Raw genomic sequence first — 14,051 nt, 5'->3', positions numbered from 1 at the left:
GCTATTATTCCTGCTGCTGCAAAATATGTTACAGAAATGTCAACATTTGTTTTAATACATAGTTGAACAAAAATCTAGAGTAAACTGGTAAATTGATCATCGGTTTTAAAAAAGTTTTCAAAACCTCAGTAACCAAGACATGCCCTGGATTTGATCAAATCTACCATCTTGAGTTTCACGATCTTAGCTGGCACATGATCACAGGTATTGCATACTTATAGAAAAATATGACAGGATGATCTCTGAAGCTATGAAGAGAAGTTATGGGAGTCCAAGCAGCTACACTAAGTTTCATACTTGCCAGTAAGAAAGTAGCTGCCAGAAGCAGGAGTTTAGTATGTGGCTCCAAGCTCTGCGGCACTGCAGAAAAAGAACAAACCCACCAAAGTTAGGAAACTGATTTTTATTCAGAAAAAATTAAATGTCTACCTCAAAGAAACTCATTCACCAAACGGGTAAGAAATGTCTAGGAAGAGACTGATAACTCAGCTTCTGTCTTTGGAGCTATAATGGCCTTTTTTGTAGTTTTTTTTTTTTTTTTTCTATTTAGACACGCAACCACCACTAACTTTATTTTGCTGGGATTTTATGTGATACACCAACAAAGGGTGGTGCAGAACGAGAGCCCCTTAATGATTATCTATGTGAATGAAACCAGCATCAGAGAGGTAACGAACACGAAGAAGATCTCCTAATTACTTGAGACAAAGTTCCATTTATGTGGGAAAACCTACACTGCAGATCGCCCTGAACGATCTTTTTGAAAATCAGGTCTCATTTTGCTCCCACTTCAAGGTTATGCACCACCTCATATGTGGTTCACTTCAATAAAACTTTAAATACTTTGGCAAAGCACTGCATTGTGCCAGCACAATCTACCGTCCTACACTGGAACAGATAATGAGAAAAAGAAAAGATCTCTCACTGTTTCACAGGTGTCATTTTTGTAACAAATGATGAAGGGTTAGAACTCACCCTCCAAGCCAAAATATTCATGATCCGTGTTACGTTCATTGCTGAAGCCGGGCCACTTCTTCCATATTGTACCCATTTGCTCTCCAATGTTGGAAACAATCTGTGAATCATTTTAAAATCATTATTAAAATAGCGCTGTGTTGGTGGTGAGGGGATTTGGAGTGACTTGCAAAAGTACTCATGCCTGTGGAGCCTCCTTGTGCCACCAATTTAATAATTTTATGCAATAGACAACAGAGCTAATGGGGAGATGAATGGAGCTAAATACAGGGCAATTCTAAAAGAAAACCTGCTGGACGCTGCCAGGGATTTTCAAATGATGCGACAAAAATGTGAAAAAGTCCAACAGGCATGAATGCTTTTGCAAGACATCGTAAATAAATAAGATCACCTGAAACTGTTGGTTGGCGAAGCAGCGGAAGGGGCAGCAGGGGCCCTGAATTTGGATCCTGGAGGCTCCTTGTGGGTCGCAGACCTCCAGGAGAGGGGTGAACATGCTCCACCTGACCACACAACCAGGCAAACACGCAGCAATAAGCGACCTGGCAGAAACACGGCGCAGTGCTTCACACGGTGGCACGGCCTGCCCTGATGCTTGGGTAACCACATTTTCAGCTGTCGTGACTCTGCAGCACAAAAACCATTGTCTGCTCAGTGTCGGAAGGGCTCAAACTGGGGCACGATTTATTCTCGCACGACTGAGAGAATATTTATATCAAGTCAGTCTCTGGTCACTGGAACCTCTGAGGGGTCAGTCCTAATTAGACTCAACGTTGAAGAGTGCGGATTCACGTAAAGGCACTCCAGAAAGCCTCGGGGTTAGATTGAGGCCATAGGAAGAAAGGAAGTATTTTTGGGGCGACTCTTCCCATCACTGAGCATCTCTGTCGGTGTATTTCCATGCAGGCAGCTGCTTGGTGAACTCTTCCAGGTTTAGACTGCAGCTGCAACTGCGTGGAACATTAAAGACTCGCATTGCTATTTACAGAAAGGCCTGAGAATCTAAAGTGGCTCAGTCTGGACAGAGGATGGAGTGACATGGAAAAATGTCCATGTGATTAGCTGTTCAGTCGCTCAATCTGATACAGTATGGTATTATTTATACTTAACAAATCCAATTTCCAAAAAAAAAGGTCCTGATTAACAACATTTAGATTAACAAATGGCCCTTTTAATATTTTATTTGGTCTCAGATCTCAGCTGCTGTCCAATCAGACTGAACTTGGTCCAAGTTGTCTGTGTACCATGAATTATTTTTGTATAGTTACCAGTTTGGTATCTATTTGCATTTTCATTTAAACTTTAAACTTAAGAATATGTTCCAGGTGGTGCTGTATGTTATCCAGTACATTGTATTGTGCTCTGTAGATTTGGTACTCTTGCCTGTTTGCAGCTTATTCTTTCTCATTTGTTGCATGTACAAAAAGTGGCTCAACAATGACACAAAGATTTACCTAGATATTATTATTATTAGAACACATCAGTTTTAAAGTTGGTATTATTGATGACACAGAAAATTTTAAAATCAGACTGCTACTGAATATGTTGTTTGGTTTATTTTCCAAAATAATTTAGACTTAGACCTACTCTCCCCTACCTGTAGATCTTATGTACTTCAGCCTCATAATTTCAAAAGATACTTACTGTAATCATATTACTCATACAACCAACACCTAAAAATATAAAAATATAATTTTTGTGTTTTTGTGTGTGCTCCGGTGGCCAAGCAAGGACATTTCTTTGCCAATTTTGCTTATGTTTCTTTGTACAATGACGATAAAAATAAGTCTGAGTCTAATACAAATACAAGAACAGCAGCAACCACAATGCAAAACATGCATGAAAGTGTTAAAAAAAACCTACAATAGGCCTGCATATCACCAACGTTTCAACAGTTCTGTCAAATTAAAGCGACAGAGAAAACTTAACGTCGAAAAGTTGTAACATAAAATATACAACAAAGTTCAGGTTCCTTTAAAGGCAAATGCTGTAGATCAGTGTTTATCCCGACTGACCTCTGACATACGGTGCCAATGAGATGCTTCGTAGATGAATAAGCCCTCATCTCCATCAGGCAGCAGCCCAAGCAGCAGGCGTCCACCCGGAGGGGCCTTTCAAAGTAAAAGACCTGCTGCCCCTGATAGTCGAACCCCTGCAGGGAGCAGGCCCGAGCCGGGCCACAGAAATGGAGGCACATACAAGAGCTCTCTGACAGGAAAGGGGCAGAACCAGGAATAAGGGGAATACATTAAAATGCACGACCTTTGACTCTACAGTCAATATTTTTCGTTTTGATCGTAGTTGAAACAAGCGAGTACCCTCCACAGCCACAAACATCTGTGACTTGCTGCTTCCGGTGGTGATGCTGTAAATCTTTCTGGAAACACACTGTGGACCTGCAGCGAAAGAGCAAGAGTCACACTTCAACACAACAAAACAAGCAGATACACAAAAGCATAGCAAGGGTTTTATGTGAAACTATAAATCCACTCCATGATAATGTGTACTTCTGTATGAAACAGGTTGTATTTAAAAGAAAAAAAAAACAGGGACCTGATAAAGTGTTAAAATTGTTATTTTTTTTCACCATGCCTGCGTTCACCCACACTCACCCCGTAGGTCGGGTCTCGCAGTGACATGTATCCGCCTGACTGTATCTAACGCCGACAAAAACTGCAGTCCTGCTTCATCGTCAAGGTCCTGCTCCACCTCCTCGGGCGTCTTCGGCGCTGGTGGCTGCATGCACACGTCCTGTATCCCACCCCCATGAGGCCTGAGATCGGAACTGTGTTTTTCAGATTCCAAGTCAGGAGCCACTTGGTGGGACTTGGCGTCTTCCACTTGAGTCTGGCACTCGCAGGACGGCCCGCATCGGTTCTTGAAAGCCCTGAAGACGCCCTGGATGTGCTTCTCTCGCTCAAGTGGACCAAAAGGAGGAGGCTGACTGGTCACTGCTGACATGATGTGCACCTGAACATTTGGTACACAGCCAGTGTTTAATGTCTGCTTATCTCACATATGTAGGAAATGTGTCCAAAAGTATTTCCATTGTGTAGAAGAGCAACAGTTTTTGAAAATGTTTTTATGTGAAACTCAGTCAGATAAGACGGAGATTATGGTTTGGACTTTGACTGGGTCATTTTAATGAAATAATTAACTTTAATTTAAACTATTCTATTGCAAATGTGGTTGTATATTTAAAATAGCTGGAAAGTAAACCCAACAACCACAGTCTCAAGACTTTTGCAGCCTCTAATAGTTTTTTTCTTTCAGGGTTATTACGTCCATTTATCTTCTCATCACCAGCTTCCTTGGCCCTTCAGAAGAGTAGCCTTCCCACAGCATCATGCTGCCGCCACCATGTTTGTTTGGAGATGATGTGTTCAGGGTGATGTGCAGTGTTAGTTTTCCACTCCACATACGTTCAAATCTGTTGTTTGCAACAGAAAACGTGAGTTTGAATGCAAAGTTCTCCAAACATTGGACTTTTTAAATTCCTATCCTCTTGTAAAAATGCAAAGACAACAAATGATTTCTTATAGAAGGCCTTGCCTTATTCAGTATGTCTACAAGTTGCATAAGATTTAGAAACTCTCTTTTCTGACTCAGTGTTTCTCACTAGTCTGCTCCCTGGTAGCAATATAAACATCAGTCTTGCCACAGAAGCCAGGCTGTGGCTCTTTTCGTATTCACATCACACACTAGCACTGTTGTCTTACTCTTCGGCCCGTGGGGATACCAAACTAAACTCCTGCTTAACGGTACACTCAACATGTAACGTGACCCCCAACAAGGTCACAAGGCTAAACATTGTAGTTCTCTTCTAGTTCTATATCTCTGGTCAAGAGCAACAATAAGAAAAGCATCTCATTCGTTCTTACCGATAGCGGTCACCCTTCATGCATCTGGTCAGCTAACTATGAGCTGGAAGCAACCAGGCAAACTTTAAATTTCAGGAGGAGTTCAGCGTCAACCTCATCACCATCTGTGCGTGTGTGACTATTCATGTAGCCAATGCCTCGCTTTGTGTGTGTGTGTGGATCTCCGGACGTCTCACGCCAACTAAGTCTCCCTGCCGGCTTTCGTTTCCATCTCAACCAGCCGGATCCACCTTTTGTTGCTCCAGAAAAGCGCCACTCAGCCATGAAATTGAAGTCCGGCTCCCAGAGGTGGGTGGACGGTGCGGTGAGATTGTGTTTCAGGGGGAGGACGGAGATGTTTCTGCTCTCTTGACCTCGAAGATGATGTTGGACGTTGGATCATAGTTGTGATGAACATTATAAAAGAAAACTGTCAAATGTGCAAAGTAGCAGCAATCTGAAAGCCATGCAGTTGTTTTGGAATGAAGCAGATATTTGCTGCATTTAAAATAGATGTTTGAACCTCAAGATGCTCTTTCCTATAATCCTGACACTGTCAATGTGAAGAAGTAGTGTTTTAGACATACTGTGCTACGAAAAAAAAAAGTTTGTCCCTTACAGATGTCTTTTAAATTAGCTTTTTTTTATACCACAGGTAAATAAGAAATGCATCAATCACAACAAGTTTATGTCTTGAAGAGCAAAGCTGTACCAGACAGTAACATTACAACCTTATTATGTTTTACTGCTATGATGTTATTTTTCTGTAAAGGGTTGCACAACTATTGATAAGTTAAAATACTTATAATAGCAATCGCTGTTAAAAAAAAAAATCAGCATAAAACCAACAACATTTAGCAATGTAATGTGCAGCCATGAATTTGATCTTGTTTCAACAACCAGTATAAATAAAAAGTGAAAACATTTAAAATAGCATACAGCAATAAGCTATGTGATGCGAAAGATCATAGCAGAACTGTTTGATATGTTTAAATGTGTAACATTTGAAGTCATTTCTGCCACACAACCTAATTAATGTCCGTTTTGCTCAGAAAAATCCAGTTCAGCTTCCAGTGGATGGAGGTGTTTCTTTGTTGGATCCAGAATGGCGTTTCCAATCAATGTTTTGGGCGAATTAGTTTGGAGGTAGAAACCCTGTGTTTATGTGATTATGTTCAGCCCTCCTGACCATCACCAATCAACAGTTTGCATGAGAAATGTATTGTAGAGGGAAAATTTGTTAAAAGTGACGTCTTAGGCTTGTTTTTTTTATTTATTAAAAATATGCTTTAATTTTGGTTGCAACAATAAAATGATTAAAATTAGAATAAGAAACTGATATTTCATCTGTATTTATGTTTGATAAACAATAAATAAATAAAAAGGGCCACAGAGTGGTCGCCAGAACAGGTGGTGAGTGGAGTCTAATTACTCCACACACACTCTGTGATGACTGACTGGGGTGCATTGAGGTTACTGTGTGTGTTAGGGCTTCTGTACAAGTTACAGAAATACTCAACATGATAACATATGAATCCCAAGTCAACAAGGCTACAAGTAAAGGCAGCTGTGACACACACAAGAGGTCCTATACATATCTTGAAGCAGCATATGGCAAAGATGTTGGTAATGTTAATGCAGGACATCAGCTGGTGTTGTTATGATTCTTAATATACATACAGCGCACTGATAATGTGTTTTCCTGCTTACAGATTACTTCTAGAAATATAAAGGCACTGTACATGTATATGCAAGCTGAGCCAGGACTGTGTATCTGCAGGTTAACTAGCCAGGAGATGCAGAGGAGCCTCATGCAGCCCTGGAGCCGGACAGTGTGAGGTTCAACTGCTTGCATTGCAGTCCTGCAAGGCCGCTGAAGCAGAAAGATTTCTGGTGATTGTCATGGAAAAAAAAACTTTATTTATTTATTTGAATGTATTTTTATTTGTTTATTGCATATGAACAATTAACAAGAACAGTGAAAGTCAACACACCTTACTTTCTCACAACCAGAAAATAATGAAATGCATATCAGGTTACGGGTTCTGCATTGTGCTCTGCAGCCTACACAGCCTACAGCAGAGGTTCCCAAACTGTGGGGCGCGCCCCCTAGGGGGGGCGCGGGAAGCCGTCTGGATGAAAATAAAACAAAACATGAACACTGTATGCGCTGGGTTTTTACCTTAGAATGGCCAACTCTCTGTTATTCCTATTTCAATTTGATACAGTAGAGGCTTCCACACTTCCCATATCTGTGTCCTCTGTCACTTTTATCAGCAGTTAAAACTGTTTAATCCGTTGTTAACATGTTGTAACCTGTTTTTCCGAGCCGCCTTTAAACGCAACATGAGCGCTACGACGCTCGCGCTGGGTTTACACCTGTGAAGGAGACCTGCTGCTGCTGTGCGGAGCTACGTAGGTTTGTGTTAGAATCACAGCAGCAAACCAGCAAAACGCAAAGAACTTTTCACAGTTTTTCCCTCCAAACTAACCGACTGAGTTGAGTAAAGCTGTTGGATGCAGGTAATGTTAGCTAAAAGATGACTAGCTAATATCAATACAGAGCCTTAAGCTTAACAAGTACCTTGTAGGCTACCGATGTTGGTGTCTATTTTCAGCTACGTACATTCATTTTGCCCCCAAAAAAGTTGATGCCCCCCTCCCCTCCCCCGTCACACGCTCGTTTCAACCAGACAGCCATTTGTAATCCATAGGGGGGTGCGCAGAAAATGTTTGGAAACCACTGGGGGGTCGCAGAAGAAAAAGTTTGGGAACCACTGGCCTACAGGATGCGGGCGCTGTAGCTCTCGCCTATGATCCTGATGCAGCTTTCAGAGTTCAGTTCGCCCGACAGGCAGCGAAAGTCCTGAGGCTTGTGTCCTGCTCCTATTCTGTTACGTTGGTGTGGTTCTCTAATGGAGGGAGATACTCCTTTGGATCCCCACCAAACGGTTTGGAGGGAGGCTGGTTGAAGTGGCCCATTAGGAAGATGCCGGTCGTGCCGATGAAAAACACCAACGCCATGACGATAAAGCAGACCCTGTCGATCACCCGAGCAACCAGGAACCATTCTTCATTTTCCTAGGACGAAGTCGAGTGTTAAATGTTTATGACTTCTCCCCACAATCAGCACAAACATGCTTAACACTTTGCAGGAGCTTACACTCTGGAAGCTGTTTTGCTGCCTTGCGGTCTCTGCTATGTGTTTGCAGGATTCCACACACTGCCTGAGCTCCGGAGAGGCCTGAGCCAGACTGACGCTGAGCTGCTCCGCTGTGCCTCCTTTCAGCCCACCGTCTGCGTAAAAGACGGATCATGTAGTTACGTTACACTGGCACTGCATCTTATTACCATCCACGATAAGTATGTTCTGATCAGAACTTTGCTTTCACTGTGTGAGGTAAAGCACATTCAGAAAACCCAAAGATGGCGATGCTTACGAAGCTTTTCTAACACCGACTTCATTAATCCGTTCCTCTCTTTGAGTTTTTCAAACATCAGCTCAGATCGAGCCACTTTCACTAAATATTCCTCTGCTTTGGCGATGAGGGTAACGGAGCTGCGACGCCGGCTGTGGGTTCTGTCTCTGCCGGGAGTTTTTCCGTCAGTGGTTTCAGAGGCTCCTTCACAGCTTGGCGTCCAGGGTTTCATCCTCATCCTGAGCAGCTGAGGCAACACGTTCAGGAAGATCTGAAGTCGAGAAGGAATTGGGGGTGAATCTCCAAGGAAAAAGTCACTTATCAGGGTTAAACAGCATCTGATCTGGAAAAAAACGTCCTACCTTGCGAACTTTGTTTGTCATTTTGTGAGTGTTTGGGGTTCTTAAGGACACGTTGAGGACAATCACGCAGTTTATTATTACAACGGTGGTCACTGACATCACAAACATCAGATATCTGCAGTGGAAGATTTCGGAAAAGAGATGAATCACAGTTTTAAGTCAGCAAAAAGGCAGCCAGAAGGGAACTAAAAGTGAAGGACATGGACTTACTTTCCAATAAGAGGAACTGCTTTTGACGTCTCCGGTACTTTCTTAGCGATCAGAAAGAGAAACACGGTTTGGCCCAGGAGAGAGTAAATAGCCATGTTGCACTTCTGGCCACCAGCTGTGAAAATTTAAATCGATATTCAATCAGAGCTGAAACCAGAATTTTATTTATTTATTTTTTCAATGTACAAAAACACACTTAACCTTTTTTGTTTACCGACTGACATTTAATCAGAATGAACTTTTTTTTTTTGTCTCGGGGTGGATATAATTGATAAATTATTTCTAATTTTTAAATCAATGCATGTGGAAATATTAAGGTCATTTCTCAAACTATCAGCCATGTAATTAGAAGCAAATGGCTCGTTCAAAATGGTACCGGGTCTAAGTGGGTTCAGCAAAGTCAGTTTTTCAGAGTTGATCTCAGTCTTATAGAAAAACTGTGCTGAAAATGTGAGTGAAAACAACTCATCAAACTTGAGTCAGTTACACTTGTTCTAGTAGGAGAATGGGCCTAAACTTAGCAAACTATTGTGAGAATCTTACTGAAGGATAAATAAAAAAAATCTGACCCAACTAACACAGTTTAAAATTAAGTTTTTACAAATTTTAAGGAAATCCATGTAAACCTTTTGTTTAAATTAGAAATTCTCTTAACTATTTTGGCGCTTAGCAAACAGAAATAAGTTTGATTATGTTTTTGTATTTTAATGTGAGACAGGAGAACATTTTTTTGTTTTAGAAGAATAGAAACCTTTGGCAGGTAAAAAGTAAACCAGGAGGCCGAGGGAGGAGAAGAGTACGCAGGGGACAATAATGTTGATGACGTAGAAAACAGGTTTTCTCTGGATGATGAGGAAGAAAACAATCTGCTGGTACTCCAGGTCGTCTTTGGTATACTGAGTGTTGATTATCTTCTTGGCTGGTCTGTGTTTGATCGCCCACTCGCCGTTCTCTAAAACCACAAGCGTCGACGATTTCAGTTTCCACTGTAAAAGCATCAGCTTCTAAACCTTAAACTGTTTACAGCTCTTCAAAAGCTTGTTAAATGAGTTTCTGTACCTGTAAAAGCTTCTTTATCAATTTCCACCCACTCCAGTGTGTAGTTATCTTTCTTTTGGAGCTTCAGTTCAATCTCACTGGCGCTGTAAGTCTGGGATCTGAACACAGAGAAGAAGAACATGGTCTGACTCCTTAGTGAGGACAATTATAAATAATCTGATAAAAAGTCCTGCTCCAGATCAGAAATTGAAGTGTTCAGAAATGAACAATGAATTATTTTAATGCCTAAAGAGACTGGATTAGAAATGATCTGTTTCAGCGTTTTCATATTTAAGCTGTCTTTTGAATGACCTCAGGATGAAGCATTTTCTGTGTATTTCTTTGCTGGTGGTTTATCTTTATTTTACATTTTCATCCTATCACAACTTTGACTTCACTCCTGTCGTGTTCGCAGAATTTTAAAGTGCACTACCTACAGTTGCAGTGGCTTTAGTTCATTTAGTTTGTCTTATTGGACCCAACAAGCATCTGATAAACATTAAATGCTTCAAAGAAGGGATGTGTGGCAGACAAAAACAAGGAGAGTCAAACTGAAAAAATTGAGCAGAAGTGATTCAAGACAGACCAATTTAAAAAATAAATGAAATTGTAATGGATAATCTGGAAGTAAAAAAATTATAAAATCAGGAGATATTCAAAGTGAGATCAGTGCAACAAACCAATAAACACTGATCATGATTTTGTGCCACATACTGACATATAAACCCTTAAAATAAATCCCAGAAAACAAATTAAACAGACTTATAATATTTTATCCTTTCAGATCAGCATGTTAGGACATGAACTGATTAACATCGCTTCTATTCACGTCTTTTCTCAGTTTCTCTCTTCGATTACTGTCTCGGCGTACCTACCGGAAGACCATTGTGCAGTTTTGCCAGTCAAAGGGAAAATAGTTGACTGTGATGGCGCAGGCACTGCGGTAGATGGCGGGAGGCAGCCAGTACACACAGCCGTCCGGCGATACCAGTGCGTTACAGTAATATGCTATCTCAAACTGTCCATCCACACTGGAGCAAAGAAACGTAGGCAGAGATGAACCAGAGTAACACCCACAAATAAACTGTCATTCTACAACATTTGCACACTTCATGTATGAGTTCATTTAAACAAAAAAAAAAAAAAGCTTGAGTCACTCTTAAAGAAATGCTAGTTTAGATGAACTTACTTGTTTTCTAACATGACATCGGGCAGCCAGATGTTTTTGGAGGGAACCCGCAGTTGAGATGTTATGTTCCCGTATAAAGCTGATCTCGGTGGTTCGTCCCACCTCAGTCTGTAGTCACACCAAACCTGCACACAGCAGGCCTGCTTGCTTCACTTTTGAATTTCTAACCAGCATCACATCTCTGCACAGTTTAACTGTACGCAAAGTTACCATTTCTATCCACACGCTGGTTGTCAGAACCTCCTCTTTTTCATTCTTAGTGGAAGAGAGAACAGGTTTGAGTGTTAGATCATAAGCCTGTGCAGCGACTGGCTTTAAAGGAAGCCATCAGAGTGAGAACAGGTCACCAGAGAGATGAGGTTGGTGAGAGTCATCTTGATGGAGACTTGGGTGGCATTTCCATTTTTCTCGTTCGGTTGCACGTTCTTGTTGTAGCCCTTCATCAAATCTTTGAAAAGTTGTCCCTCAAGGTTGACCGCACACGCTTCAAACAAAGCACAAGAACACAGGAAAACATCCGATGTCTCATTGACTACAGTGAACCGTTTTTCAATATTAAACTGGAATTTACTGGGGAAAATAACAGAATCCAACAGAATAAGATTTGTTTCAACTATTATTTTGAAACCCACTTTAGCAGACAAATAAACCAATCAGACAACAAAGATGTTAAAACAGTTCATTCTATTAACAGATTTGAGGTAATAAACACATTTGAATGATGCTTTTTTATTTAATATTTAAAGTTATTAAAAAAGAGAACCATTCATTCAGTGTATGTTGATACTGGCTTACAGAACGTGTTTAGCAGATCATATTACAAAAGCACACACGAAGCATAAGCACCGTCTGGTTGTCTGAAATCGAGACAACCAGTTGTTTTTCTTTTGTTGGGTGTAATGAAAAAGCCAAAATCACAGCAAAAATAATTTACAATGCTTCGATGAAGGAATAAATAAAAATGCTTGAGTTTATTTTTTGCATACTTCTTATCAGATACCAGCTACACTTTATATAAAAAAATTATTTCTTAACTCCTTGAATTATTATTTTTCACGTTAAAAGTAGAACATAAACTGAATGTAACCTGAGTCGTATTTATTAAGTCACAATAATTTTGAACCATAACAGGTTTTGCTGTGAATCCCTACCTGCAGCAGAAATCATGACAACTCTTAGAAAAAGTAGCAGAGAGCGTCCAGGTCCAGAATCCATGAGTGTGTTTCTGCAGCACTGTCTGACAAAAGTTCACCACATGTGCATGAACTGTACCAGGTGGAGAAGCTCTGCTTTGGATTACAGGTCTGGTCTGCATGTGGATGGCTGAAGGATGGGGAAGCCGTTGCTGGTTAGGGTTAAATCTAAAATGTATTTCTGTCATGAGCAGCTGACACACGCACGCACACACACACGCACGCACGCACGCGCGCGCACACACACACATAAACGAGTCATGACATGCTAACCGTTTGGGCTAAGCTCTCTCTATATGCCTCCAGTGTTGCATTCACGCTCAGTGCACCTGTCCATTGTCATTCATCGGCTGGCATGAACATTGTAATATAGAGTCTGATGGCAAATTTAGCACACATGTGACCTGCGATGGGCTTTTCATGTTTTTAAAAAGTAGAAATCAGACTTTGCTGTGGTTAAAACAAAACTAGAATTTGAAAATAAATAAAGTTAGATTATTTGTGATGACAAGTAAAACAGAAAAAAAAAAAAAAAAAAACTCCCTGGTGGTCAAGAGAACAGGTGGTAAGTCCTATTCATTTGCAGCACATGTGATGAGTGACTGCAGTCTGCTGTGGGTACTTTGAGGTTGGGTGCAAAAATACTTCCTACAATAAGCCGCACTTCCCACTCACATCAACACACAAGCATCATTCAGTGCCTGATTAATCAAAACAGATTTATGTACTCAATAAATAAATTAATTAATTAATTAATTTTCAAAATCCCACACACAAAAACAGCTCATTGCAAAAGGGGTTACCCAGGGTAATTTAACAATATATAGTAAAAACATTGATTGCAACTAAAATCTATGTTTTGCAGAACTAAATCTACTGCAGAAAACTGCTTTTTCTGCAGTAGATGCAGAAAAAGCAGTAGATACTTTTTCTGTATCTACTGCCTGTAGATGCAGAAAAGGCAGATTGAGTTAACTGGAAATTCTTACTTGCAATCTTATGTGAATTTGGTTTTGGAAATTCTTTCATACACTTGCTAAAATTATCATACAACTCCCCAACAACATGTGCCAAGGGGACAAATTAACAAATATCTTCCAGCTTTTGTCTTTAGAGGGGCATCAGGTGAGGATGGTGTCTATCTCTCACACCGTTTACTATTTTTATTTGAACTGCTAGCGGCAGCAGTCTGGCAAACTTAAGATATTAAAGGTATAAGAACATATAGAGCATAACATCAGTCTTTATACAGACTATTTATTACTTTTTCTCTAGCATTCACAAGCTTCTCTCTCTCGTGTAATTAGATTGATAAATTCTTACTCTAGAGTTTCTGATTATTCTAACTGGCTTTCAATACTTTCAATTCACAAATGCAGGAAATATTACAAAGTTTGATATAAATGTTTCTCCTGGCCTGATAGGTTAAGCAAAACAACTCAACATCCTGGTTTTAGATAAGGAGAAGGATGAATTTGTTAGATGGAAATCTTTACGCACTCTTGGGAAAAGCAGCTTTAATAAAAATGACAGTATTGCCAAGAATTAAGTACTTACTTTCAATAATCCCAAACTAAATGCCATCTGGCTGATTTAGATCTCTGAACACAGAACCCAAAGATAAAGAAGGACTAAATCTTTCATCATTACTTCTGAGCCAACAGGCTATAACACGTTTTAATATGAGTTAAAAAATCAAATCTCTGAGAGAATGGTGGGAGTTTTTAAAAATGGGAGGGTCTTTACTTATCCCACGCAGATGTACACACATCTGGAACAACCACAACATCCTGCAAAATAATAAT

The 14,051-nt window shown here is 40.3% G+C and overlaps 2 protein-coding genes across 2 annotated transcripts; both read right to left on the bottom strand.

Moving 5' to 3' along the window:
* Nucleotides 1–175: 175 nt before the first annotated feature.
* Nucleotides 176–4,131, bottom strand: LOC106916468 (phospholipid scramblase family member 5). The gene is made up of 6 exons (XM_014984782.2): nucleotides 3,588–4,131; nucleotides 3,294–3,371; nucleotides 2,991–3,183; nucleotides 1,367–1,478; nucleotides 976–1,075; nucleotides 176–360 (listed from the first exon to the last, which is right to left on the bottom strand). The coding sequence occupies exons 1-6, from the start codon at nucleotides 3,934–3,936 to the stop codon at nucleotides 176–178; spliced, it is 1,017 nt and encodes a 338-aa protein (XP_014840268.2). The 5' UTR covers nucleotides 3,937–4,131.
* Nucleotides 4,132–6,751: 2,620 nt separating this feature from the next.
* chrng (cholinergic receptor, nicotinic, gamma) lies at nucleotides 6,752–12,978 on the bottom strand. The gene is made up of 12 exons (XM_014984760.2): nucleotides 12,205–12,978; nucleotides 11,401–11,537; nucleotides 11,264–11,308; nucleotides 11,054–11,178; nucleotides 10,740–10,895; nucleotides 9,886–9,983; nucleotides 9,578–9,778; nucleotides 8,827–8,941; nucleotides 8,617–8,731; nucleotides 8,276–8,525; nucleotides 7,999–8,132; nucleotides 6,752–7,916 (listed from the first exon to the last, which is right to left on the bottom strand). Exons 1-12 carry the CDS (start codon nucleotides 12,266–12,268, stop codon nucleotides 7,722–7,724), a joined length of 1,635 nt encoding a protein of 544 aa, XP_014840246.2. The 5' UTR covers nucleotides 12,269–12,978; the 3' UTR covers nucleotides 6,752–7,721.
* Between the last annotated feature and the right edge of the window lie 1,073 nt (nucleotides 12,979–14,051).

This window comes from Poecilia mexicana, unplaced genomic scaffold (assembly GCF_051168715.1).
Source record: "Poecilia mexicana isolate PSO_F unplaced genomic scaffold, ASM5116871v1 scaffold_17, whole genome shotgun sequence".
NCBI lineage: Eukaryota > Metazoa > Chordata > Actinopteri > Cyprinodontiformes > Poeciliidae > Poecilia > Poecilia mexicana.
Note: the sequence above shows the minus strand (reverse complement) of the source record. Positions and strands in the feature narration are given on the sequence as shown.